Source organism: Anopheles bellator, chromosome 1 (genome assembly GCF_943735745.2).
Source record: "Anopheles bellator chromosome 1, idAnoBellAS_SP24_06.2, whole genome shotgun sequence".
Classification (NCBI taxonomy): domain Eukaryota; kingdom Metazoa; phylum Arthropoda; class Insecta; order Diptera; family Culicidae; genus Anopheles; species Anopheles bellator.
In genome coordinates, this window is record NC_071285.1 from 4,333,220 (window position 1) to 4,359,587 (window position 26,368).

At 56.8% G+C, this 26,368-nt stretch overlaps 6 protein-coding genes across 7 annotated transcripts; 4 read left to right on the forward strand and 2 right to left on the reverse strand.

Moving 5' to 3' along the window:
* Positions 1-136: 136 nt before the first annotated feature.
* LOC131206727 (probable E3 ubiquitin-protein ligase HERC2) lies at positions 137-16,528 on the forward strand. Its single transcript, XM_058199398.1, has 11 exons — positions 137-665; positions 792-1,021; positions 1,102-6,711; positions 6,772-6,923; positions 6,991-11,776; positions 11,849-12,046; positions 12,109-12,460; positions 12,527-15,506; positions 15,570-15,764; positions 15,841-16,309; positions 16,385-16,528. Exons 1-11 carry the CDS (start codon positions 137-139, stop codon positions 16,526-16,528), a joined length of 15,645 nt encoding a protein of 5,214 aa, XP_058055381.1.
* A 2,105-nt stretch (positions 16,529-18,633) lies between these two features.
* LOC131206284 (ADP-ribosylation factor-like protein 6) lies at positions 18,634-21,444 on the forward strand. Of its 2 annotated transcripts, XM_058198783.1 has the most exons (4): positions 18,634-18,811; positions 19,668-19,673; positions 20,942-21,070; positions 21,131-21,444. In XM_058198783.1, exons 1-4 carry the CDS (start codon positions 18,634-18,636, stop codon positions 21,400-21,402), a joined length of 585 nt encoding a protein of 194 aa, XP_058054766.1. In that variant the 3' UTR covers positions 21,403-21,444. The 2 variants fall into 2 exon arrangements, with proteins under 2 accessions (XP_058054766.1, XP_058054764.1); XM_058198781.1 differs by lacking the exon at positions 19,668-19,673.
* Positions 19,550-20,673, reverse strand: LOC131206283 (peroxiredoxin-6-like). The gene is made up of 5 exons (XM_058198780.1): positions 20,530-20,673; positions 20,282-20,438; positions 20,004-20,221; positions 19,864-19,939; positions 19,550-19,789 (listed from the first exon to the last, which is right to left on the reverse strand). Exons 1-5 carry the CDS (start codon positions 20,610-20,612, stop codon positions 19,658-19,660), a joined length of 666 nt encoding a protein of 221 aa, XP_058054763.1. The 5' UTR covers positions 20,613-20,673; the 3' UTR covers positions 19,550-19,657.
* Positions 21,445-21,703: 259 nt separating the features above from the next.
* On the forward strand, positions 21,704-22,378 carry LOC131205824 (small integral membrane protein 20). Its single transcript, XM_058198086.1, has 3 exons — positions 21,704-21,899; positions 21,968-22,024; positions 22,103-22,378. Exons 1-3 carry the CDS (start codon positions 21,779-21,781, stop codon positions 22,153-22,155), a joined length of 231 nt encoding a protein of 76 aa, XP_058054069.1. The 5' UTR covers positions 21,704-21,778; the 3' UTR covers positions 22,156-22,378.
* Positions 22,379-22,455: 77 nt separating this feature from the next.
* LOC131205823 (trifunctional enzyme subunit beta, mitochondrial) lies at positions 22,456-25,131 on the forward strand. Its single transcript, XM_058198085.1, has 6 exons — positions 22,456-22,611; positions 23,153-23,318; positions 23,390-23,765; positions 23,844-24,365; positions 24,449-24,622; positions 24,685-25,131. The coding sequence occupies exons 1-6, from the start codon at positions 22,542-22,544 to the stop codon at positions 24,796-24,798; spliced, it is 1,422 nt and encodes a 473-aa protein (XP_058054068.1). The 5' UTR covers positions 22,456-22,541; the 3' UTR covers positions 24,799-25,131.
* On the reverse strand, positions 24,691-26,365 carry LOC131206731 (zinc finger protein 470-like; the record flags this gene model as incomplete). The annotated part of the gene is made up of 1 exon (XM_058199401.1): positions 24,691-26,365. A coding segment is annotated over one exon (978 nt), but the record flags the coding sequence as incomplete, so codon positions are not given.
* Positions 26,366-26,368: the final 3 nt, after the last annotated feature.

Here is a 26,368-nt window from a genome sequence, read left to right on the forward strand (position 1 = left end):
CACCAGATGCTAATTTCGTTGGCCCGTTGCGTGAGCGTGTTTGTGTCTGTCCAGCGTCGGAGAGTGCACATGCAATCATAGTTGTCCAATCCGACCCACCGGAAGGAGTGTTTCGGCACATTTTCTATGGGCTAAGATGCACACAACGGGTGCGTCGGCGGCAGGGCCACCACCAGTGACGGGGGCACCGGTGGCACCAACAGCGGGGGCAGCTAGTGATGTGTTTTTCCGAGCGCTGCCCTTTCTGGACGAGAAATGGATCAAGGCGGACGTTGGCAGCGCACTGCGAAGTGCGGAAGATTTGGCAAACTTGTGGAACCACCTGATCCAGGATGAAGAAATTAGCACCGTGCGGTGGGTTACGGCGACCAACACCAACGGTGATGTGGCCTACCAGCGCCCGGATGGACGGTACTACTGCGGGGCAACCAACCTGAACTGCTCCTGCTGCAAAGGGTTTTGTGGGCCCAGCTCCGAGTGCATCTGTACAGCGTGTCAGTCGCTAGAGCTGGATGCGGACACTTCCGGAATGATGGTTGCCAACGGCAACGGGAGCAGTGGATCGGCGAGAAAGTTCCACGCACAAAGTCCCGTCAATCCATCGTCGCTGACGTCCAGTCCGAGCTCGGTTCTGCTAGACTCGTGGCTGTGGAGTCCTGTCCCTGGTGAGTGTCTCGAAAGGCCGTGGCTTGAAAGGCCATGTCTGAAGAAAGCTGCTCGAAAGCTCTTTCCGTCACGCACACATAACACACAGTGAACTTTGATTGATTGGTGGGTCTCTATCGTTGCAGGCGTGGAAGAGAAGCGAGCCTGCATCGGCAAACTGCTGGCGGAACAAAGAGAAATATGTCTGCAGGCGGCCGGTAACTGCCTCACGGCCAACCGAACTCGTCAGCTACTGTACGTATACCGGAGGTACTTCGTGGCCCTGCAACGCTGCAAACCGGATGAAAGGGCGGAAGAAAGGCAGCATTCCTTGGAGCTGGTCACGAGCGACTGTGATGCCGCAAGACTACTGAGTGTAAGCGCCCCTATTACGCCATTGACCGGATTGTTGTGTTTGGACTGGATTGACCGGAATGTTGTGTTTTTGTTTTGCAGAAAAACTCTAGCCTCGATCGGGGTGGTCCGGTGGGTGCTGGTCCGGGGAAGGACTGCGACAAGGCCACGTTCGGTCTGGCTCGCGTTGGTACGCGGGCAGCACTAAACTTTTCGTTCGCCTTTCTGCGCCGTGCCTGGCGCTCGGGTGAGGACGTGGAACTGTGCAGCGAGCTGCTCCTGGAGGCACTGGAAGCGCTGCAAACCCTACCGGAAGCATCCCTGTTCGATACGTCACACATGTCAACGCTGTGGATTGAGGTGGTGGAGAAGTCGATCAAATTTCTGCGCCAGGTTGTGCTCGGTGACGTCATGGGCGGTCGTTGCCTGGTGCCGAAGGCCGACCGGCACATTGCGCTCAATCTGCTGCTCGAACTCGGCGCCCAGAAGGGTACGCTCGGTGGCTCGCTGGAGGGTGTTTCGCTGCTACTGACGCTCCACGAGAAAGACCAACAATCGGAAGACAATCGCAGTCCCCCGCAGAACACGGGCGCTCCCCTTGTGCCCCTTTTGCGACGCTACGAACAGATTGACAGCTTCGGTGCGTTCAACTCATCCGATTCGTTCCAGTTCGGGCCGACCGAATCATTTCTGCGGTTCCTCACGCTGCCGGATAACGACACCACCACCGTCGACTTGCGCCAGGCGGCCGTCATCATCGTGAGTCACCTGGACCGCCTCGCCAAGCCACATCTGCCCGCCGGGAATTGCTCGACGAAGGTCGCCAAATCGAATGCACAGAAAATGTTCACCCTCGGCTGGAGCGCCTGCTCACCGGAACTGTACGGATTTACGGCTACCGAACCGGCCACGACTACCACCACCTATTCCGGTGATCTGATTGCCGGCTCCACTCCATCGCGCTACTCCACGGCCACCATCGACCTACCGGCCGGAGTGCAGGTCCGGCAGGTGGTTGGCACCGAGAACTGCATCTACATCCTAACCGGCAGTGGCCAGGTGTTGTCACTGCCTGCCTCACACACTACCTGCGGCTCAGCAACGCCGGACAGTAGCGCCGGACAGCCCAAACCGGTCGAAGGCATCGAGTGCGCCAACATCGTGCAACTGGCAGCTCATTGCGAAGGTCGCCACGTGCTGGCCCTGACGGCCACCGGTGACGTGTTCTCGTGGGGTGCTGGCGACGGAGGTCGCCTTGGCCACGGTGATACGAGCGCAAAAGAGTTACCGACTCGGATTGTAGCCCTCTCCGAGCGGCAGGTCACGGGCGTGTTTGCTGGCGCATCGTACAGTGCGGCCGTAACGAGCACCGGAGAACTGTACACCTGGGGCCGGGGGACGTACGGGCGACTGGGGCACGGTAACTCGGAGGACAAACACTTGCCGACGCTCGTGCAAGCGCTCAAGCAGCACCGCGTAGTGCACGTGGCGCTGGGATGCGGTGACGCACACTCCCTGTGCGTGACCGATGCCGGAACCGTGTTCGCGTGGGGTGACGGAGACTTTGGAAAGTTGGGCAATGGTTCCAGCAACGGATCGCCGGTTCCGATCGCGATCGAGCTGGCCCCCGAAGGTAGCCCGCCGGCCGTGAAGGTATACTCCGGTTCGCACTTCAGCGTCGCACTCGGTCGCGACGGGACGGTGTACAGCTGGGGCAAAGGTCACGGTGGACGGCTGGGTCATGGTCACTCGGAGCACACGGCAACACCGAAGGCTATCGAAGCGCTCGAGGGCAAAAAAATTGTCGATCTGGCCGTAGGCTTGGCCCACTGTCTGGCGCTGAGTGCCGCGGGCGAACTGTACGGTTGGGGTCGAAACGATTTCCAGCAAATCTGTCCCGCTTGTGTGACGCGCGATCCGATCGTCCCGACACCGATACTGACCACGCCGCCGACACTGCGCATTGCCGGTATGGCAGCGGGCGCCGCTCAGAGCATCGTCTGGTGCCACTCGTCCACCCTCGGCATCCCGTCGAAGATTCCGTTTGTCGTAGACCTGAGTGAGCACACGTTCCGCCTGCTCGATCAGCTACTGTGCGTGGTTTGCGGTGGTTCGCAGACCCTGGGGACTAACGATGGCGCGCGTCATCCGCCGAGTCAGGAAGCGGAGTGCATTGCTGTTGCTTCGCTGAACCTTCTCCGGCTGCAGCTACACGCCATGATCGTGAACAATGTGCAACCGCGTCAAGTCGGATTGGTGGAGGGCTCCCGCCTGTTGGCCAGCCTGAAAACGCGCATTCTCGGCCTTGCCGGTGGTCCGGTGGTGCTGAAAACGATGCAGGAAGCAGCCCAGTGGACCCTGCAGGTTGGCTGGAGCATCATTCTGCCCACGGCTTCGGAACGAGCGCAAACTCTCACTTCGCTGCTACCATCTTCCGGCCACGAAGGCACGGCACCGACCGCCGGTGCTGCGACAAGCGCCGGCCATCGGTTCATGACGGATCTGCTCGTCGGTTCACTGATGGCCGAAGGTGGTCTCCAGACGGCCCTCAATCAGGCCATCAATCATCACCAGAACCACCAACAGCGACCGCTGGACGCGACCGGTAGCGGTGGTGGAACCACCACCCATCTGTCGCTGTTGCATCTGCTCAAGCAGCTACTTCGGAACAATTCCAGCCTAACGCAGGCTCGACTCGGTCAACTCATGCTCGGCCCATACCTAAAGGTCGACGAAGGCTTCACATCGCCCGAGCCTCCGTCACCCAGCTTGGATCTGCTGCACAAGTTTCAGCGTTTGCTGCTGTCCTATCTGTACGCCTCGCAGGCCGACGATCTGGGCGGTGCCGAGGCCCTGCTCTACACGTACATCCAACAGCTGGTCGGTCCGTGCGTCGCGACGCTTGGCCGAGCGTACGAAACGATCCTACAGGGCAAGGACGGTGTGGCGGATATCCTTGCCAGCGACATCTCCGATGCGCTGCTCCACGAGCTCATCATCGGGCTGGTGTTGATCCTGCAGGACAAACCGTTGTTGTTGGCCAATTTTGACTGGAATCGGCACCTGATTCCGCTGCTGAGCGCACTGGACGGGTTCAATCGGTTGACGGCGGACGGTGAGCAGCAGGACACGGACGATATGGGCTGGCCGGGCATTATCTGCCGCGGAGCGGCCAAACCGCTGCCAGCGCAGGAGGAAACCGTGCTCATCCGGCGAAGCGACATCGACAATCATCTGCGCGACGGTGGCCACTGGGTGATTATCCACGGGAACGTGTACGACGTGAAGGACTATCAAGCGGACAGCGCACCGACGGCCGAACTGCTGCAGTGCAGTGGTGGCAAGGATATATCGCTGGAAATCGGCAACCCGCAGCACCGGGCCGCGTTCGAGTTTATCTCCTCGTATCTGCGTGTCGGCCGCTATGCCGTTACGGAGCTGAGCGATGGTGCGGCCAGTCCCCGCCCTATGGTCACGCTGACCCACTTTCACACTGAGTGTCTGCTGGCGTACCTGTTGGGTTTGCGGGCGGCCATCCTGCAGGTCGGCTCACGGTTGCAGCCGGCCGAACTGCAGTGCCACAACCGGCTCAACTCGAACGTGCTGAGCGGTGGCCTGCAGGTGTTGCAACCGACGAATCCGTTCGACGAAGAAAAGGGGGAAGCGCGCAGCAGTGGCTCTACGGCCGGCAGTACGCCAACCGATGCTTCCACGCAGCTCCCGATCGGCCACACGTGCGGTGACGTGCCGATGGTTGCCAACTGGCCCCTGATGCTAATTTCGCAGCGCATCGATACGCTGCTGGCGAACCTGGGCGAGGGCAAGGTCACTGATCCACTCGTCCTGGCCTGGCTGGCGGTCTGCGAACGGTACTGCAAGGAGAATCATCTCATCTGGCACCAGGAATTTCCTCCCGAGCATCCTGTCGTGGAGCTGGAACGGCTGCTCATGGCCGTACTGGTTCGCCACCAGGCGCTCGGCCAACTCGCGCTGGCCGTCGTCGATCGCGAGCTGAGCGGGATCGGATCAAAACCACCACCACCGGCGGTGGTAACCATCATCCGTACGGTACACCAGACCAAGTGGGCAATAGTGAAGATGCGCCAGCAGCTGAATCGCAGCTACAAGGAAGTGTGTGCCCCGATGATCGACAAGTGTCGCTTCCTGCTGTACGAAGTTCGCCCCGCCATCAGTCTCGAACAGCACGGGTTGGCTCGGCTGCACGTGCTGCACCGCTTGCCCCGCTTCAAGGGTCTGGTGCGCCGCATAATCCGCGATCTGCGAACCGCCAAGCGGCAGCTGCGGCTCGCGTGCGCCGCCAAACCCGAGGACATCGTTAACGTGACCATCCAGAGCCAGCAGCTGCTGACCGGATCGCTCAAAATCCAATCGCAGGAGAATCTCAGCAATAGCCTCAAGCATCTTCACCACGGCGGTTCCGGTGGCGGCACCGGCGGCGCACTGTCGACCGAAAATCTAGTCAACGAAGGGCTGATCAAAGTAGCGAGTCTAGAGAGTCTCAGCTCAGCAGGCCACCAACACCACCACCACGTCGCTACACCACGTTCGGTGGATCGATCGGGGTCGCCAGTGATTTTGCTTAGCAACAACACAGCGGCACTAACAAAGCAGCCTACGGGTGAAGTGGAAAATGCGTTACTCAACGGTTCCGATGGTGGTGTAGCGGTTGAAGCAGACAGTGGCCGCGATCCGGTGACGACGATGACCGGTGGTGGTGAGTTCCCCCCGATCGGCACAGCTCCACCGCCAGCGCCGACGGTCGATGGGAGTGCGAAGAAAACCATTTCCTTCACCCACGAGCACGAAGAGCAGATTAAAACGCCAACGAACGAAATAATCGAGTTCGGTGCACCGGGAACCGTTCCGAAGAAGGGGAACGATGGCCACTCACAGGATGCCGCAGGTGACGGTGCCGGTGCCGGGGGCGGCATCGACGGTGAGTTTATCAATAGTGTGATTACAAATTTGAGTGAAAAGTGTCTGCTGGCGTCGTACCCGGCCGAGTTTAAGCAAGACATCAGCCAGCAGATCGTGGACTTTATTCTGCACGATCAGTGCGACGTGGAAACGTTGCGTCGCGCCATGTACTGCCAGATACAGCGCTACCAGCTCCGCAAGCAGGGTCTCGAGATGTTGGACGAGCTGCTCCGCATCAATGGACTGTTCGATGCGGTGCAGTACAGCCTGTTTAACGGGTTCCTCGGTCTGCACATGGGTGGCATGGGTTTCGCCGAGTTGACGGCGGACTCTCCGATGGGCGGCGGAGGAGGGCGAGCTGAATATTGGCAGCAGCAGGGAGCGGGACACGTGCTGGACAATCTCAACATGATCACTGCCTACCAGAAGGCGGATATTCTAATCGCCCAGTCCAAGATTATCGAGTGGTCAGTGGGCGAGCTGCAAAAGTACGTGAACCAAGACCGGATCAACGGGCGACACAGGACACACGGAGAGAAGGACACTTCCAATCTCGGCACGTACGTCTTTCTGAAGAAGCTGCCCCGCGCCCGGTTCCTGCTGAGCATCTTCGGCATTCTGTCGCGCAAGTACGAGGCCAACGAGCTCAGTCTGTTGATCAACGCCGGTATTCTCGGCAGCATTATGGGGCTGCTGCGCCAAACCGGCACCGATATGCCGAGCAGCAAGAACACTTCCGACACCTCGGTCATCTACGAGGATGTCGTTACGAATGTAAGAGTTGGCGGGTTGCGTTACGTGAAAAAGTTGGTCCAATATCCCGTTTCTTTTTAGCTCAAATCTTCGAAGGAAGTGCTGTCTGGACCGGAGCTTTCGAAGTTTATGAAAATCGGCACCAGAATAGCGCGTGGCGCCGACTGGAAGTGGGGCGAACAGGATGGCCCCGGTGGCGAAGGGCGCATCATCGGTGAAATCGGTGAAGATGGGTAAGAAAAGATGGATGCGCCACGCCCTCAATGGGATTCAATCACGGCGTTCTTTCCTGTTTTCTAGCTGGGTTCGCGTTGAATGGGACAATGGCTCTACCAACTCGTACCGCATGGGCAAGGAAGGAAAGTACGATTTGCGCCTGGCCGACAGTGCGCTTAAGGCACTCTCGCCGGACAAGGACAGCGAGCGGGAGGACTTTAGTGAGCAGCAGACGGGAAACGAATCACACCCAACGAAACTGCTGCGCAACGTGTGCGTCAAAACGCTCCAGATGCTGTTTGCTTCCGTGGGGCTGCACGCGGAAAAAATGGAGCGAAACGCGCTCCGTGGAGTCGCCTCCATGTTCCGCACAATGTTGCAACCGATGTCAATCGATAGCCGCTCGAGCTGCCCTTCCACGGTACCGACACTCCCTCCGTACAGCTTCGGATTGGAACAGTGGACGGTGTTGGGCTTCCTGCGAGCCATTTCGTCCTCGCCCGCGCTCTCCCGCCAGCTAACGACCCCGATCTGGATCGAGCTGGTGTTTGGCATCCTCAATGCACCGATCGCCAACAAGAAGGATGTTTACAAGAAGCTACACTGCTTACGGCTCCTGCAGAGCACACTCGTGAATTGGACGCACGAAGAGCGGTCACGAACCGAGCCGGTCGTTGAGCAGCTGTTTGACGTGCTGGGGCGCATCTCGCTGACGTGTCCGAACGATACGTCCCTGCTGGCCGGTGGTCTGTCCCCGGCCGACGCCAAATCGCGAGTACTGTACAGCGCATCGCACAGTGGCACGGTGGCCGAAGAGCTGGTACTGTTGGTTCGCAAGCTCCACACGCTGGCCCTCTGGAACGAGACGATCAATTCGTTCATCCAGCAGAAACTGTGCCTGACGGCCGAAGTGCTGCTGGCGAATGAGATGGAGTGCGCCATCGTGACGGAGGTCGACAAGCGGGCCATCATGGGTACGCTCGGTACGATCGGGGGTTGCGATTCGCGGCCTCGCATCGGCCTGAATCTAACACTGGACGGGGTGCGTGGCACGATATCGCGCCTCACGAAAAAGGGCAAGGTGGTGATGAACGTGCACTCGGGGGCCGAAACGAAAAAGATCCCCATCTTCAAGGTGGCCGAGTGTGCGGACGTCGGAGCATTCAGTTTGTCACGGGTCCCCATCAACGAGATGCTGCTCAACTCGTGCGCCGTCCTCTTCTACGGTGTCGGGCAGCTCGCCCCGTACGCTGGCGGATCGCTCGTCGGCACTGCGGTAGCGGTGTCCATGCTACAGAATCAACAGATCCATTTCGCAGCCCTGAAGGCTACCAAGGTGCTGTTCCGGAACCAGAACCTCCTGCGGCGCATTCTACGTCAACGATCGCCCGGTCTCGGGAGGAGCGTTTCACGCGAAAGCGTTTCCTCCGAGCGCGATCCGGACAGCCCGGATCCGGATGGTAAGGGGCATCGCAGTAGCGAATCGAACACTTCGGATGAATCGCAACCGTACTACGCGGCCGAACTGCTCATACAAACCATTCTGCTACGCGCGACACAGCCGAGTCCGCTGAAGGCTTGCTACACGTACCAGGAGATGGAGCTGGCGGCGCTCAACATTTCCCAGATGCTGGCCAGTCACGTCCACAGCAGCACCACCGCAGTCCAGGAGGCAACGGCGGTAAACGCTGGCGGGGCCACCAATTCCCGGCGTTCAACTTGTGCACTGGGAGGCGCTCAACCGACCATGATCCACGGTGTGCCGGTTTACAATAACAACGATTCGCCGTCACTCACGAGCGATCTTCCGGGGACACCCGGAGGTGGTGGACGGCGGACCAACAACAACTCATCGTCGTCGGGCTTCGTCGCACCAACTCCGCTCGTGTCGCAAATCATGGAGATGGGTTTCACGCGCAAATCGGTCGAGGTGGCGTTCAAAAGCCTAATGCAGCAGAACGAGCATGGCTGCCCGACGGCCGAACAGGTTGTCCAGTGGATCCTGGAACACCCGGACGTGACGGCTAGCCTGGGACTGTCGGAGAAGTGCACCGAACACGATCACCACGATCGCACCGTGCACAGTGACACCGAGAGCGTCAGCTCGGACACGATGGAGGGCTCGTCGCAGCAGGACTGCGCCACCGGATTGGCCAGCGCCACCGCTGGTACGCAGTACAAGTTTCGGGAGGACTTTAAATCGGCCGACCTGTACGCCATGTACGTGCGGGGCCTCGTATGTCCCGGCATGTTGGTGCGCTGCTGCCAGGACTTTGAGGAAATTCGCAAAGGTGACCTCGGGACGGTGCTAAAGGTGGAACCGGAAAGTCTGCACGACCTGAACGTGCGCGTCGACTGGCAGATGCACAACCGGCCGTACTGGATGTGCTTCGTGCACCTGGAGCTGCTCGAACCACCGGCCCCGACCCCGGATGGGGCACCCGGGTGTGACATTATGATCGGGGCCCACGTGCGTATACTGCGATCGGACACGCAAAACTACCTAAGTCGCTTCTCGTCCGTGCCCCTGGGAGCAACCGGGGTGGTAAAGTCGCTGATCGGTTCGGAAGCGACCGTCGAGTTCCCGCAGCAAACGATGTGGACGGGCAGCGTCAGCGAACTGGTGCTACTTTCGAACCCAACCAACAGCTACGGTTCCGTGGGTCCGGCCGGGGCCCTTTCGTTCGGTGGTGGTGCGTTCGATATCATCGACGATTGGTCGCGCTGCATCCGGTCGCTGGCGGTTTCGTCGAACGAAGCGTCGGCCAAGTATCTGCTCGATCGCAGCGCCAACAGTTACTGGCAAAGTGCCAGCAGTTCGCCCCAGAGCAAGCACTGGATACGGCTCGAGATGCACGATCAGGTGCTGATCCAGTCGCTCACGATGCACGTCGACCCGGACGATTTCTCGCACATGCCCTCGCTGGTGGTGATCCGGGTTGGTGACTCGATCGCGACGCTCAAGGAGAAGTGCTACGTGCTGATCAACCCCACGGACGTCGCGGTGCCCCTGATGGCGGACTGCCGCCAGTACTACGCGTTCATCGAGATTTTCATCAAACAGTGCCGCAACAATGGCATCCAGTGCAAGGTGCACGGGCTTTCGATCGTGGGCAAACGCCGCCAGACAGACCTGGAGATGACGCTGCAGAGTGCGGGCTTTATGGCGTCGGAAAACGAACCGATTGCTGAACCGAGCTACTCGACGTCCTCGAACTACACCGACGAGCCAGCGCTGAACGAACTGTCGTCCAAGGTGCTGGTGTGGGGCCTGAATGATAAGGAGCAACTGGGCGGACTGAAGGGCTCCAAGGTGAAGCTTCCGACGTACTCGTCCGTGTTGAGCCAACTGAAGCCGATCCACATTGCGGGCGGCTCGAAGTCGCTGTTCATCGTGTCGCAGGACGGGAAGCTGTACGCGTGCGGCGAGGGCACCAATGGGCGGCTAGGGCTTGGGCACAACAACAACGTTCCCACCCCGAAGCAGGTCCCGATCCTGAGCCAGTACGTCGTCAAGAAGGTGGCCGTCCACTCGGGCGGCAAGCACGCAATGGCCCTCACGCTCGACGGGAAGGTATTCTCGTGGGGCGAAGGCGAAGACGGTAAGCTGGGCCACTACAACCGGTTGACGTTGGAGAAGCCAAAGCTGATCGAGACGCTGCGCACGAAACGGATACGCGACATTGCGTGCGGCTCGAGTCACAGTGCAGCGATTACGAGTTCCGGCGAGCTGTACACCTGGGGTCTGGGTGAGTACGGTCGGCTCGGGCACGGCGATAACTGCACGCAGCTGAGGCCGAAACATGTGACGGCCCTACAGGATCATCGAGTGGTGCAGGTGGCCTGCGGTAGCCGTGACGCTCAAACGCTCTGTCTGACCGAGGAGGGGCTGGTGTTTTCCTGGGGTGACGGTGACTTTGGCAAACTTGGCCGTGGCGGATCCGAGGGGTGCTCCATCCCGCACCAGGTGGACCGGCTGAACGGTGTCGGGGTGGTGCAGATCGAGTGCGGAGCTCAGTTCAGCCTGGCGCTCACTAAGGCCGGTGAGGTGTGGACGTGGGGCAAAGGCGATTACTACCGATTGGGCCACGGAACCGATCAGCATGTCCGCAAACCGACCCCTATCCAGGGACTGCGCGGCAAGAAAGTTATCCACGTGGCCGTCGGAGCCCTGCACTGCCTCGCGGTCACCGACGGCGGGCAGGTGTACGCCTGGGGAGACAACGACCACGGGCAGCAGGGATCGGGCAATACGATTGTGAACAAGAAACCCAGCCTGGTGCTCGGACTGGACGGGATCTTTGTTAATCGCGTGGCGTGCGGTAGTTCGCACTCGGTTGCCTGGAGCCTGCCGCAGAACCAGACGGAGAAGGACAAAAAGGAGCCGGTACCGTTCGCCGTGGCTAAGGACCCGCTCGGAAGCCACAGTTTGGGGATTTACGCGTCGGAAACGGAGGCGACCACGTCCTCCCCGCTGCCGGTGCTGACCGGTGCTAATCGGCAGCAAAGGCCCTCGCTGTCGGAGATTGTGCTGTCGCTCGAAACCTACGGGGCCCGCCAGGCGGCCCTGTCGCATATTCTCAACGCGATGAGCATTCTGCACGCACGCTCGTGCATCATTGCGGCCCTGACGTGCCACTCGCAGCTCTCGGCGATCGACAAAATGGGCCTGTGTGGCGGTGGGGCCACTGGCACATTGGGCCTCTGTGGGGCTGATCCATCCACTGCGCCGCGGCCAGTTTCGCCCATATCGGAAACGGACGAGCCGTCCGACACGAAAGCAGCGGTACCGAACGATGCGCTGCTGCAAAACGAAACCATCGCCCACGGTGGTGGCGAAGGACCGGCCGATATCGCGGGACTAACCGTGGTGGTAAGTGACGTGAAAAGAGTGTGCAAGACGGACAGCTGCTAAATTGTCCTGATTTTACGTTCCCCGCAGGCCCAACAGCATGAGTTCATTGACGGCGATATTCCGATCATCTCGGGCATGAACAATACGCTTGGAGCGTACCGCAGTTTAACCGGTTCGCTTTCGCTGTCCGCCTCGATTTCCAGCTGCAACGCGACGCAACGACACTCGAAGATGTCGGCGAGTGCCATGTCTGTTATGGCGGCTACCATGACCCATCAGGACGAGGTAAGAGAACATCCCGCAGAACCTTGATCGAATGGCTCTAAGCTGCACCCAAAATTCCGTAGATAATAAACGACATTGGCAGTGGCGGTGCTGCAACCGGTGCTAACGCCAGTGCGAACAGTGACAGTTTGGACGATTTCACCGCACTCCTGGGCGAACCGGAAGCCAAGCACCTGATAGAACTGCTGAAGCTGAGCGTCTTTGGACGAACCGGATCGGCAAGCACAGCCGAAACAATCGCCAGCACGTTGATCGCGTTGGCCAAAGCGAACGGTACGATCGCAAACATGCTGCTCGAGACGTGCATCACGGAACTAGAGGATCTGTGTACTTCGCGCCACTCCCTCGGGAAGCTCCCGAAACCGGTCGTCCAGGAGACGAGTCATCCGTACATCGACGACATCATCCTTGTGGGTAAGTAGTAGCAGTACCAGTTGGCAAATGAGCGACAGCCCGTCATGACTCCGTTCCGGTTTGTAGGTCACGTGAAAATTCCGGGCGCCGAGTCTCTGAGGATCGAGTTCGATAGCCAGTGTTCGACGGAGCGTCGCAACGATCCGCTCATCATCATCGACGGTTCGGGCAACGTGGTGGCCACCCGTTCCGGACGCGAGTACGCCCAGTGGGCCCAAGAGATACGGATCCCGGGTGACGAGATGCGCTGGAAGTTTACAAGCGACAACTCCGTCAACGGCTGGGGCTGGCGCTTCTACGTGCACGCGGTTATGCCCGAGTCGTACCTGCAGGAGCTGGGCTCGGATCGTACCGTCCTCTCGCAGCCCTCGATTGCACTCGTGATGGCCCTGCTCGATGCGCTGCCAGTTCCGGCGGCCTCCGCCGCCGGCAGCGTGCTACTGCGGCTCACGTCGGCTCTCTCGCAGTGTGCCCAACTCAGTTCGCTGACCGTCGCGCAGCGCATTTGGTCACTGAAGAAGATGCATCAGCTACTGTGCGCCGGCAGCGCCGCGAAGGATGGCACTCCACGGCCACCGACGGACGGGACGGTGCTGGAAATCCTGACGCCCCTCATGCCGATCATCCTGCGGCAGTACGACTACGAAGAGCCACAGGTACGCAGCGGTATCCATCTGATGCACTCGGAGTACTTCAAGTCCTTGGTGGCGCTCGCGTGCGACATGTACATGGACATACTGCTGGTGCCCACATCGGATCCTCACCGCTGGGCCTGGTTCCGGCGGTATTGTGCGGCGGTGCGTGTTGCCCAGGCCCTTATCCGCCGCACGCAGCTGCCGCCTTCGTTCTGTGTGGAGGTGCGCAAGAAGCTGGCCGAGATCGCGTCCCCTTCATCAACCGTCGCTGCCGTGGCCACTTCATCCGGTAGCTCCGGTAGCTGTGGACTCGCGGTCGGATTGGGAACCAGCGGTGCCACTGGACCGCATTCGCTAGTATTCGATCTGTCCGGTGGTGCCACCGTGTGTAGCAGTAGCACGACGAGCAGCAGCAGCACTGCGACCGGCACCACCACCGTTACGGCCGCGAGCACCATCAGTCAGCAGAGTTTCGCCGACAGCGAACCGGCCGGGCCACCGGCCCTGGACAGCGGCGCAAAGTATTTGCACGAAGATCACGGATACTTTACACCCCAGTACGACTCGCAGCTGCTACAGTGGTTCAATCGACGCCCAGAGGACTGGGCCTTCTCGTGGGGTGGCGCGAGTACCATCTTCGGCTGGGGACACAATCACCGCGGTCAGCTCGGTGGGTTGGATGGGAGCCGTATCAAGATGCCGACGCCGTGCGAGGCGCTCAGTTTGCTTCGCCCCATCCAGATTGCCGGCGGCGAGCAGACACTCTACGCCGTGACTCCCGACGGGAAGCTGTACGCGACCGGGTACGGTGCGGGTGGCCGCCTGGGTGTGGGCGGAACGGACTCCGTGTCGACACCTACCCTCGTCGAATCGCTACAGCACGTGATGATCAAGAAGGTGGCCGTCAACTCGGGCGGCAAACACTGTCTGGCGCTCTCGTCCGACGGAGAGGTGTTTTCGTGGGGCGAAGGCGAAGACGGTAAGCTGGGTCACGGCAATCGGGACAGCTACGACCGGCCGAAGCTGATCGAAGCCCTGTCCGGAATCGGTGTGATCGATATCGCGTGCGGCAGTGCGCACTCGGCCTGCATCACTTCGCAGGGACACGTGCTGTCGTGGGGGAAGGGGCGGTACGGGCGGCTCGGGCACGGTGACTCGGAGGACCAGTTACAGCCGAAGCTGGTGGAGGCGCTGCTCGGCTACCGGGCGATCGATATCGCGTGTGGCTCGGGGGATGCACAAACGCTCTGCATCACCGACGACGATAACGTGTGGAGCTGGGGCGACGGTGACTACGGGAAGCTAGGCCGGGGCGGATCGGACGGGTGTAAGGTGCCGATGAAGATCGAAAGCCTGGCCGGGCTGGGCGTCACGAAGGTGGAGTGTGGCTCGCAGTTTTCCGTAGCCCTCACGCGCTCCGGGAGCGTGTACACGTGGGGCAAGGGAGACTACCATCGGCTCGGTCACGGCAACACGGACCATGTTCGCCGCCCGAAGAAGGTGGCCGCCCTGCAGGGCAAGAAGATCATCTCGATCGCGACCGGATCGCTGCACTGTGTGGCCTGCAGCGACGGAGGCGAAGTGTACACCTGGGGCGACAACGACGAGGGCCAGCTGGGCGACGGAACGGTGTCGGCCATCCAGCGGCCTCGGCTGGTGCAGTCCCTGCAGGGGAAGCACATTGTGAAGGTGATTTGTGGCTCGGCACACACGCTGGCCCTCTCGACGTACCAGCTGAGCGAAGCGGTCCGACCGCCACCGTCGCCACCGCTCGAGTACGACCTGGTGCGGGACATTGCGCCGGAAGTGTTGCATGCGCGGCTCGTGTTACTCCACCACTTCTCCGAGCTGCTGTGTCCGTGTCTAGCCATGCTGCCCATTGCGGGGTCCCTGTCGCTCGCGTCCCTCAAGGATGTGCTCGTGTACTCGATCAAGGAGACCGGCTTCCGGAAGGTCATCCAGACGACGATGGTGCGCGACAAGCCGCACGGTCCCGTCATCGAGCTCAACCGGATCCAGGTGAAACGATCGCGCATGCGCTCCGGCAACGGGCTGGCCGGGGTCGACGGGATGAAGAGCGTGTTCGGTCAGATGGTCCAGAAGCTGCCGCTGCTCACGCAGGAAGCCCTCTCGATGCCGCACCGCGTCTGGAAGGTGAAGTTTGTGGGCGAAAGCGTTGACGACTGTGGGGGCGGGTTCAGCGAGTCGATCGCGGAGATGTGCGACGAGCTGCAGAATGGGAGCATCCCGCTGCTGATACAAACGCCGAATGGGCGCGGCGAGGCTGGCGCCAACCGGGACTGCTTCCTGCTCGACCCGACCCTCACCTCTGTGCTGCACATGAACATGTTCCGGTTTCTCGGTGTCCTAATGGGGATCGCCGTGCGGACCGGGTCACCGTTGAGTTTGAAGTGAGTCTTCGGCGAGTGCTACGGCGCAGAACGATGACTCACACCCTTTACGCTCTTTTCCAGTCTGGCCGAACCCGTGTGGCGGCAGTTGGCCGGAGAAGCACTGCGGCCGTCCGATCTGACGGAAGTGGATCGCGACTACATTACTGGGTTGCTGTACATTCGCGACGTCGAGAGTGACCCGAAAGTGTTCGCCTCCATCGAGCTGCCCTTTTCTACGCCCTCCGCCAAAGGGCACGAAGTTCCTTTATCGACAAAGTAAGTGCGCGCCCCTTTTCATCGATCACCGTTCGCCCCGTTCTCACCCTTGCACTCCGCGACTGTTTCGTTTCAGATACAACAAAATTACGCCCAAAAACCGTGCCGAGTACGTCAAGCTGGCCCTCAACTATCGCATCCACGAGTTCGACGAGCAGGTGAAGGCGGTCCGCGACGGTATGTCGAAGGTGATTCCGGTGCCCCTGTTGTCGCTGTTCTCTGCGGCCGAGCTGCAGGCGATGGTGTGCGGTTCGCCCGACATCCCGCTCTGTCTGCTGAAGACGGTCGCCACGTACAAGGGTGTCGAGTCGACGGCCCCACTCGTCCAGTGGTTCTGGGAGGTCATGGAAGAGTTCACCAACCAGGAACGCTCGCTGTTTCTACGCTTCGTCTGGGGCCGAACCCGATTGCCGCGCACGATCGCCGACTTCCGGGGGCGCGACTTTGTGCTGCAGGTGCTCGACAAGTACAATCCGCCCGATCACTTTCTGCCCGAGAGCTACACCTGCTTCTTTCTGCTGAAAATGCCGCGCTACTCGTGCAAGGTACTGCAACCGGTTGTCCGGCCGAGCGTCGTGTACCCCCCCGTAACTGAACCGCTTCTCCACTATATTTTACAGGCCGTTTTGCAAGAGAAACTAAAGTACGCGATCTACTTTTGCAAAAGCATCGACACGGACGAGTACGCCCGGGTGGCCATCGGTGATCCAACAGAAGCGACCGGCAGTGAAGACAACAGTGACATTGAATCCGTGCTCTTCTAAGCTGCGTCGCTCATGTCGCGCCTGTACATAATATCGCGCTCCACTATCGGCCACCGATCGTATCAATCAGCGGAGGGAAGAAGTCTACCCAACTCAACCGACCCACTGTTTCATTGTAAATTCCCAAACGAAAACGGGCAAATCAACACATGCTTTAGAGCCAACATTCCACTCTCTTCGCCATTTCGCAGAGGCCACCGGTGCGCTTCTCGCGGGTGGTCTCGTCTATCCGCTAGGCCAGAGAGCTAATCACCTAGCGCCCAAACGTCCGACTCACGTGTAGGCTTAAATTGCTGTAGACATTACGACGGCGATCCACATGATCTCAGTTCTTTTCGTGTGTTGAGGGAGGTTTTTCGACGTTCTCACAGTGGAACGGCCGTCCGCTTCACGTGATTTAAACCGTAGCATAGACAGGGTAGCAGTGTAGCCAGGCTCAGGCCCCCCCTCTTAGGGGACATCGAAGGCCCATTGATCTGTAGGCACCCATCGGCAAGTGTTAACCGAAATAGGCAGTAACAGTAATTGAAATAACCATCAACATTATTAGTGGATATCACGCACGCCAGCCAGCCGCCGGCCAGCACAGCGGCCAGTTCTTTAGCACGTTTAGCACCGAAGAAACAATGCCGCTCTTTTAGTACACACAGCATCGCTTTGGAGGCCGGGATCAAACTAACGCAAATAGTAGAGAGGTTGCGACATGTGCACACGGGCCACGAACGGAGCGGGAACGTAATTTATTTAACTTAATTAACCCGTTTCTCTGTGTCACTTTCACCACTCGAAGGAAGGGAATTGCCATTTCTTCTCGCTAGTAACAGAGAATCGGGCAAATGGGTAAGACTTGCTGGCGGGCCAATTGAAGAGGGCGCAGCTTTCGTATTCGTTAACGTAGCAGAGGTTGTGTAGAGGGGTGTGTACTGTGTGGTGGGGGCTAGTGTAGCCCCCGCGTGCGGGTCACCAGCTCCGCCGTGAATGTCCGTTTTGAGCAACCGTTTGTTATGCCTTTAAAGAAAAAGCTTTAACCGAGGGCGACGTTCCATCCATCCTGGTGTAATCATCGTTCAGTTCCTGTGTCTAACCCGCAAACTCGCCGGAGAATCCAATGGCCAATTTATCTGGCCAGTGCGCTCCGCCCGTAGGCCCGCCGCACGTGTCCGTGCATCGCACGGCGCATCGTCGCACCACACCGTCTGCTATACACTGTGCGCGCACTGTGATTGTGTAGTTATATTTCTAATTTATTGTCTTGTTTTACTTCGTTTCCTGTCCTGCCGACTTGTACCCCGTGTGGAAGCATCCGATTCGAAGCAACTTAATCATACCCGGGAATGGGTCCACGCTAAATTATAGAGCAGCAAACAAGCAGAACAAAAAATCTCAAATAAATACAATCACACGTTAGCCATTTAAGCATGCCATTCGGGCATGAAGCATTGTTTTAAGCCGTCCCCGTGGCCACCCGAAAACCCAGCTGGCAAGCACGACGCTAGGATCGAAGTGATCGTCTTCTTTTTTGTGCATGCACAGCAAACAACACCCATAGCAACGGTAACCACAACACGGCGCGGTCGTTCCGTAATATGCATTTGCCATGTCACCCGCCTCGAGTTGCTCAACAATGGCGCGCCCGACGGTCAGCCACTGGTGCTAGAAGAAAAGCCAGCAGCGAAAACGCGCCATCGCCAGGCCAATAGTTTAAGTGTTCCGCTCCTACAGTAACGAAAAACGGTTCCCATTTTGGCCAACCTTTCAATTCACACGAACCCCCGTCAGAAATCTGCTTCAAAGTGGTCAGTGTGGTGGTTGGTGCGCGTACTGCCCCGCTTATGCAACTCCCGCCGATTCGGTGCAACGGTGCTTTGGTGCTTGGCTAGCCTGCTCCAAGGGTCTAGTAACGGCAATGAGGCACATGTTTTGGCAGATTTCGGCACAGCAAAGCGCTGCTGTGTGATCAATATCCTGCGGCGCCCTGCCTGTCCGGCGGGCCGGCCTCGGTTAACTGTGTGAACTGTGCGACACACACAGCGACTCTCTGCACCGGACCAGCCGGACCACTAGACAGGCGGCCACAGTGCGTGCGACGTGCCCCATCCAGCAACATGGGACTGTTCGACAAGTTGGCCAACATGCTGCGGATGAAAAAGGAGCAAATCAACATCCTGGTCGTGGGGCTGAACAACAGTGGCAAATCGACGATCGTGAATCACTTCAAAAATCCCAACGAACGGACCTCGATCATCGTGCCGACGGTGGGGTTCAGTGTGGAGCGGTTTGAAAGTAAGTGAGCATGCTGTGGAGCACTCGGCACCGTCGGTCCCCCTGTCCCATCGACACGTTGTTCGAGTGCAATGTGGACCGAAATGAAACATCAAGACCGTTATCAAGGACGTATCGATTTTACCAACCCCTCGCCACGCTTCACGAAGAAGCCGTTTCCTTTTCCTATTTGCCACCGAATGGCACATTGTGTGCTCTCATCCAAAAGTAGCGCTCCACTAAAATGGGTGTTTGACGAAGGAGTGCATCAAAGTTAGCATCGCTTTGCGGTATCACAATCCAACGGTTCCTACGCTGCAGCAGCGAGTGATTTATTCAAACCTACCCGGTTACCTTATCTGGCACACAACGAGAACCGGCGCGTGGGTTGCCCATTGCTGGCTATTTATCATCGACACGAGACCAGTCGCGTACTGCTTGCAAAGGTCGCCCATGTACGTGTGTTTGTTGCAAAGGCGCAACGCTTCCAGTTCGCGCCGGAAATTATAAAATCAGCCATTCTTGGCATAACGAAAACCAGCCTGCCTTGGTCGAGTAGACAATCGGCACAGATAACCCTTCGGCCTACCTTGCGCCTAGCCGACTGTGTTGGCGTCCTAAGCTGAGATAATTCAATGGCAGTAGCGCCTTGAGTTACGTGATTAGTGTGACTTCCGACGAGCCGGTGATTGATCGGCTCGACCCGAGTACTTATCTTATCGGATTGCCATATTCGTCGCGCACGTAGCTACTGCAGATTTTCAGCCCTTCTTTGAGCACTATCCCAAGCTGGAGACTTTATTCTTTTCGCATGTTGCATTGTACACATTGCTAATCTGATGGAACCGTGCCGAGTTTACCGGGAGTTTACTTGTAGTCGGTTGTGGTGCGCACGTACACATTTCCAGACGGCATAGAAACACGATCGATTCCGTTCGGAAACAGCTTGTCGGCCTCCTCCTCGCTAACACTCGGCAGAATCATCACCTTGGTGCCCGGCTACAGCGGAATGAGAAGAGAATGCCATCGTTATCGCACACGACCGGAAACGGGGGCCGCCAGCTCTGACTTACCGTCCAGTTCGCGGGAGTCGCAATCACCTTCAAACGGTCGGTCAGCTGAAGCGAATCGATTACGCGCAAAATTTCACTGCAAATACACAAATCGCGAATTGAGCTCCGCTCCAAGTCCCCTTCCAGTCAAAGCCACTCACTCAACGTTACGGCCAGTTGATGTCGGGTAGTGCATTGTCAGGCGAACCTTCCGGTCCGGGCTGATAATGAACAGCGCACGAACCGTTTGGCCCAGCTCAAAGTCGTCCTTGTCCTTTTCGTCGAGCATTCCGAACTTGACTGCCAGCGCACGGCTCGGGTCGGCAATTATCGGATAAGGGAAGTTACCGATGATATCCGGGCAGTACGATTTAATGTCCTGTGGGTATTGGGAAGCGTAGGTAAGAAGGTGAACGTTCCCAAAAGCTAGGGCTCTTACATTGACCCAATCCACGTGGCACTTGAGATCGTCCACGGAGTGCGCCAACACCTTTACGTTGCGCTTAGCAAAGTGCTCCTTGTGCACCGCGATCCGCCCGAGTTCGGTCGTGCACACCGGGGTGAAGTCGGCCGGATGGGAGAACAGAACGCACCAACTAATAGGCCGGGACACAGTAAAACCAGGCTTTTAGAGATACCAGCGCACCGACAGGAACCGCCAGGATGGCCAGCAGCATCTTTACTTACGAGTCCCCGAGCCAATTGTAAAAATCGATGGGCCCCTTCGTGGTGTCCGCCTGGAAGTTGGGGATCGTGGCACCGATACGCATTGTGATAGATCTCTTGAACGCCGGATTGTACGGAAAACGATGCTCAACGGTCGAGTGCTATGATTGTACTACGGTTTAAAACTGGTTCCGTCGCGCCAAACGCGAGAAGGTAATTGTCCAGCAGTGAGCGTGTCCCGCTCGCGCACGTTATTGTCTCGGGGCAATCTATGCCGCGTGATTGCCTTGGACAAATACGGTGCCGCATGTTGGAATTGGCGATAAACCAGGATTGTTTTGAATGTCGTTCCTTTATCACTGCGCTCTGTTCGAACATTGGATTCCATCCTTTCCATTTGCACTGAAGAAAAAAGTTTGCCTTCTAATTCCAGATCAGGGAGTGTTCTTCACGGCCTTCGATATGTCCGGCGCAACACGATACCGCAGTCTCTGGGAGCACCATTTCAGATCGTGCCTGGGTATCGTTTTCGTGATTGACTCGAGCGATCGCATGCGCTTAGGTATAGTCCTGTCCCATTGGGGCGCTGTGAAGCTGTATATATACATTTTTGTAATTTCAGTGGTCGTGAAGGACGAACTCGAGATCTTACTGCAACACCCCGACATCGCTAATCGCCGGGTACCGATCCTGTTTTTTGCCAACAAAATGGACTGCACGGACGCGTTGTCGAGTGTGAAAATTGCCGCCGGACTGGGGTTGGAGAAAATCAAAGACAAACCGTGGCACATCAGCTCCAGCAACGCGCTCACCGGTGAGGGGCTACAGGATGGAGTCCAGTGGATGGTGCACCAGATCCGAGAGTGTGTAGCGAACAGCAAAGAACATAGGTAGATTTCCGGTGGCCTCCGATCGTTTTCAATAAATGGGTGCATATGGATAGTTGTTCCCATTCGGGGTCCGAAAGCCTACGCTAATACATTAGAGCTTGTTTTTCCCTCAACACGAAGAAAATGTTCATAAAATTCCGATAATTCGTTTCGTCAGATATTTGTGTGTTCCACATTAAGGCCCCTGCTTTTCAAAACGGGTTCAGTTCGAACTGCTCGAATTGACGACTCGAGCACATTGTGCTCGCAAATTGCGCACAGCTGATTGTCAAAACAACGGCAATCGTTTGTTTTGTTTTGCATAACGTCCGGATTGTTTCGTCGTCTCTACGTTCGGAAACTCGCGTTTTGCGTTGAAACTCGTAAGTGACCCGGCTAGGATGGCTCCAGTGATGCTTAAAGGGAAAAACTATGCCCTATTAATAGGGGGTATCGTAGGACTCATAGGTTTGGCGTGTTACCCGATCATCGTCCACCCAATGCTATATCCGGAAGAGTACAGTAAGTTACAATGACCGTTCCAACAGTCCGGGAGTTCCGTCATTTTTAATCCAATCTTAACATTTCAGAAAAGCTGCAGAGAGTCAATAGGGCGGGCATAAAGCAGGACGAAATTCAGCCTGGCAGTAAGTGACCGATAGGAATGCGCTAGTTCTGTGTTTTCGGGCTAAACCATGTGTGTTTGCTCCACCGTTTTTTTACAGATATGCGAGTGTGGAGTGACCCCTTCAAACCCCGGGAAGAAGATAAGCGATAAATAGGCTTCCCGTTGGCAAAATGGTGCGCTTCACGAACAATTCTAACTACCATCAATAGTAGTTGGCCGACCCTACTGCGGTCAGGACCGCACGGAAAAGCTTAAAAACAGTATCTTAGCCAATTGTTTTACAATAAAGTAACCTGTGTTAGAAAGGGTAACGGAACGTACCACACGTATTTTTAAAGAAATGTAACATTTCGCCCGACATTAGTGGAAAAATATAAAAGCTGGCAACACTGGCCAACTGACGTACGGCTTCCGGCGAAATTCAATTTATGAAATCAGTTTAGAGGCGAATTTTGTGAAGAGTAGAAAGTGTTCTCTTTGAAGATTTCGTTTTGTCCGTGTTTTGTTAATTTTTAATTTCCGCAATCTTTTCCGTTATGGCTCACCATCTGACCACCGTTGCCCGAGTGGCCTCATCAGCCCTTGTGGGAAATCTGAGCAAAACGGGTACGTATTTTCACAATCCGTTAGACCCCCCTTTGGACTTTGACTCGTGATGATACGCTTGAGGGCGCAACTCGTGTGTTTATCTCCTTAGCTCATGTAGCGGTACTTTTGAGGGTGCCGTTCTATATCGTCGTTCCATTTCCTCATGAATCCGAATACCGAAATCCGTGTCGTCAGAGCACTGTTTTGGGGTTCGAGAAAGGGGGCAAGTTCAAAGTCCACCCAGCGGTTCCCCTTCATGAGCCCCCTCCATCCCCCTCCCCCTCATCGCACGAGACGGAGGCGATTGTTGTGACATCGGCGGTGCATGTGTTGCTTCCTGGAGGACCGGTAGCCTCTCGTTATCAGCAACCATCGGCCATCGGTATTTTCGTACCGAGCGCCTAATCGCTCGATTTCGCTTCGATGATTGCAACCCGCGCCACCACTGTATGGAGGTGTTATTTCACAGGCCAAATTCGTTGGCCAAAGTTCCCTGAGAGAATGTTTCCCAGCCTTGTGGCTCGCTTTCATTGATTTCCATGCCCTTTTCTTCGTGTAGCCTCCCGCAGTATCAGCACAACCGGTTCCGTCTACGAGCCACGCCGTTTGCCGGACAAAACGGGCAAAAATGTCGTCCTCGTCGATGGAGTTCGTACCCCGTTTCTGACATCCGGTACCGACTACTCCAAGCTAATGCCTCACGAGCTGGCCCGCCATTCACTTCTGTGAGTTTCGTTTCGCGGAAGCCCTGAGAATGCCCGGGTCGTTTCATTTTCATTCATTCACCCTTTCGCAGGAGCCTTTTGCGCAAGACGAAGGTGGACAAGGAAGTGATCGACTACATCGTGTACGGGACGGTCATACAGGAGGTGAAGACTTCGAACATCGCGCGCGAAGCGGCCCTCAGTGCCGGTTTCAGCAACAAAACCCCGGCCCACACCGTCACGATGGCTTGCATTAGCTCGAACCAAGCCATCACGACCGGCATCGGGCTGATCGCGACGGGAACGTACGACGTGATCGTAGCCGGTGGGGTAGAGTTCATGTCCGACGTACCGATCCGCCACAACCGCAAGATGCGCTCTCTGATGCTGCGCGCCAACAAGGCCAAAACCATGGGCCAGCGGCTACAGCTACTGTCCACCATTCGCCCCGATTTCTTCGCTCCAGAGGTAACGCGCACGGAAGGGCTGGGCTGGCTGCTAATGAGTTTAAACCGTTCCCTGCTCTGGGTTTTCCCTGTCTCACAGTTGCCAGCGGTGGCAGAATTTTCGTCCGGCGAAACCATGGGCCACTCGGCTGACCGGCTGGCGGCTTCGTTTAACGCTTCGCGCCAGGAGCAGGATGACTATGCGTTGCGTTCGCACACACTGGCCAAGGACGCACAGGACAAGGGCTACTTTACCGATCTGGTGCCGTTCAAGGTTTCGGGCGTTGACAAAACGATCGAAAAAGACAACGGCATTCGGGTATCGTCCAAGGAAGCTCTGGCCAAACTCAAACCAGCGTTCGTGAAGCCGTACGGCACGGTGACGGCTGCCAACGCGTCCTTCCTCACGGACGGTGCGTCGGCCTGTTTGGTCATGGCGGAGGACAAAGCGAAAGCACTTGGATTGCGCCCCAAGGCGTACCTCCGCGATTTCCTGTACGTTTCGCAGGATCCCATTGACCAGCTGCTGCTCGGTCCGGCCTACGGTATTCCGAAGCTGCTGAAAAAGGCCGGCCTCACTCTGAAGGACATCGATTCCTGGGAAATTCACGAGGCGTTCGCCGTAAGTTCTTCGCGATGATGGTTGGTTGGTCGTGGGTTAAATCACCGGAACGGCTCTTTCCGGCTTCATCTGCTCCATTGCAGGGACAAATCATTGCCAACCTGAAAGCGCTCGATTCGGACTACTTTTGCAAAAACTATCTAGGATTGAACGAGAAGTTCGGCACTCCCGACCTGTCCAAGTGGAACAACTGGGGCGGATCGCTGTCCATCGGCCATCCGTTTGCCGCCACCGGCGTACGCTTGTGCATGCATACGGTAGGAAACCCGCCAACAACTTCCGGTTTGGATCGAACTAAACATCGCTCTCGTTTCCGTAGGCCAATCGTTTGGTGCGCGAAAATGGGCAACTCGGCGTTGTGGCGGCCTGTGCCGCTGGTGGCCAAGGCGTTGCGATGCTGTTGGAGCGGCACCCGGATGCGAACGCCGAGTAGTGTAGCGCCGACGCCGACCGTTAACGGGGGCAGGGTGGCCAAAACAGGGGACATCTAGCAGCGGAGTCTAGCAGCGTCTGTGTTTATCTTTCACCGTTTTTCCCCATTTAAGTTCTGGACACATCCGCACCGCAGGAGGGGTCGGGAAGGAGCGAATCGGGTTGGTGCCGAAAGAACTGAACCGTCCCAACGTCTCTCACCCTTCCTCGGAGGCGGAAAAAGGAACGAAACCTTTTTTGTAACCGATTGTCAAATTATCTTTTTTGTCATCCAACGTGATTTGTAAGCGTAGGTTTAAATAAATGTATCTAATAATCTAAGGTCCAACCGTCACACTTTGTCCAGTTTCATTATTCATTTTGCTTTCTTATAACTGAACGCAGGAGATTCCGAAAAAGGATTTTTTTGAAAGGATAGCCTAGCTGCGGCAGAATACATGGACTAGTGTCCAGTTTCCAGACCTAGTTCTGTTCGGTATCCCCATTTCTTTGGATCACTAGACATTGTTCAGGATTTCACACAAAACTTTTATTGTGAAGACGTTTCACTAGTGTGGCACAGATTAAACGAAGCCAGCAGGACAGGAACATCATTTTTGCTGTTGGTCCTTATTGTGGGTTTTACCGTGCGTTTTCAGGTTCGATGCTGTATGGAACGCTTTGCCGCACAATTTACACAAAAAAGGCCGTTCTCCGGTGTGATGACGGATGTGTCTTTTAAGGGAACCTGCTTCATAGAACTTGGTTGGACATTTGGGACACTGATATTTTTTAACCTTCTCTAACTTGGGTTCGTGAGTTTTCTTATGCGTCTTCAAGCTGCTCGGGCAACTCAAGACTTTGTTGCATATGTTACATTCTACGGGCTTGCAGGGCACTTTCATGCCGGCGTGTGTTCGGTTGATGTGGTACTTGAGCGACGGTCCATTTGTAAATTTTGCCCCACAAATTTCGCACATAAAAGGCCTTTCATCGGTGTGCGTACGAATGTGAATCGTTAAGCTTCCTGGCTGAGCGAACCTAGCAGGACAGTAGCTGCATTGAAGCTGTTCGTCCTTGTTGTGGATTTTAGCATGCGTTTTCAGGTTCCCGGACGTGTAGAACGCTTTGTCGCAAACTTTACACACATAAGGCCTTTCGCCGGTATGAAAGCGGATGTGTGTTTTGAGGTAAAATGAATTGTGGAACTTGGCGGGACAGTGTGGACATTCATATTGTCTGCCATTGGTATGAATTCTTTTATGTTTCAGCAAACTGGTGGAGTTACTGAAAGCGTTGTTGCAGGTTTCGCAAACGAACGGCTTCTCACCGGTATGATGGATGCGGATGTGAATCTTTAGTTTCCCTGTGGTCAACAACTTGGCAGGACAGTGAGGACATTGTTTATCCTTGTTATGAATTTTGATGTGTGCTTTAAAGGTGGCGTTCGAAATGAATTTTTTGTGACAAAAATGGCACTCAAAAGGCCTCTCTCCGGTGTGATAACGTAGGTGGATAACCAAATGCTGATGTGTCACAAAACTTGCGGAACAGTGAGGGCATTTATACTGCTCGTCGTTATTGTGAATTTT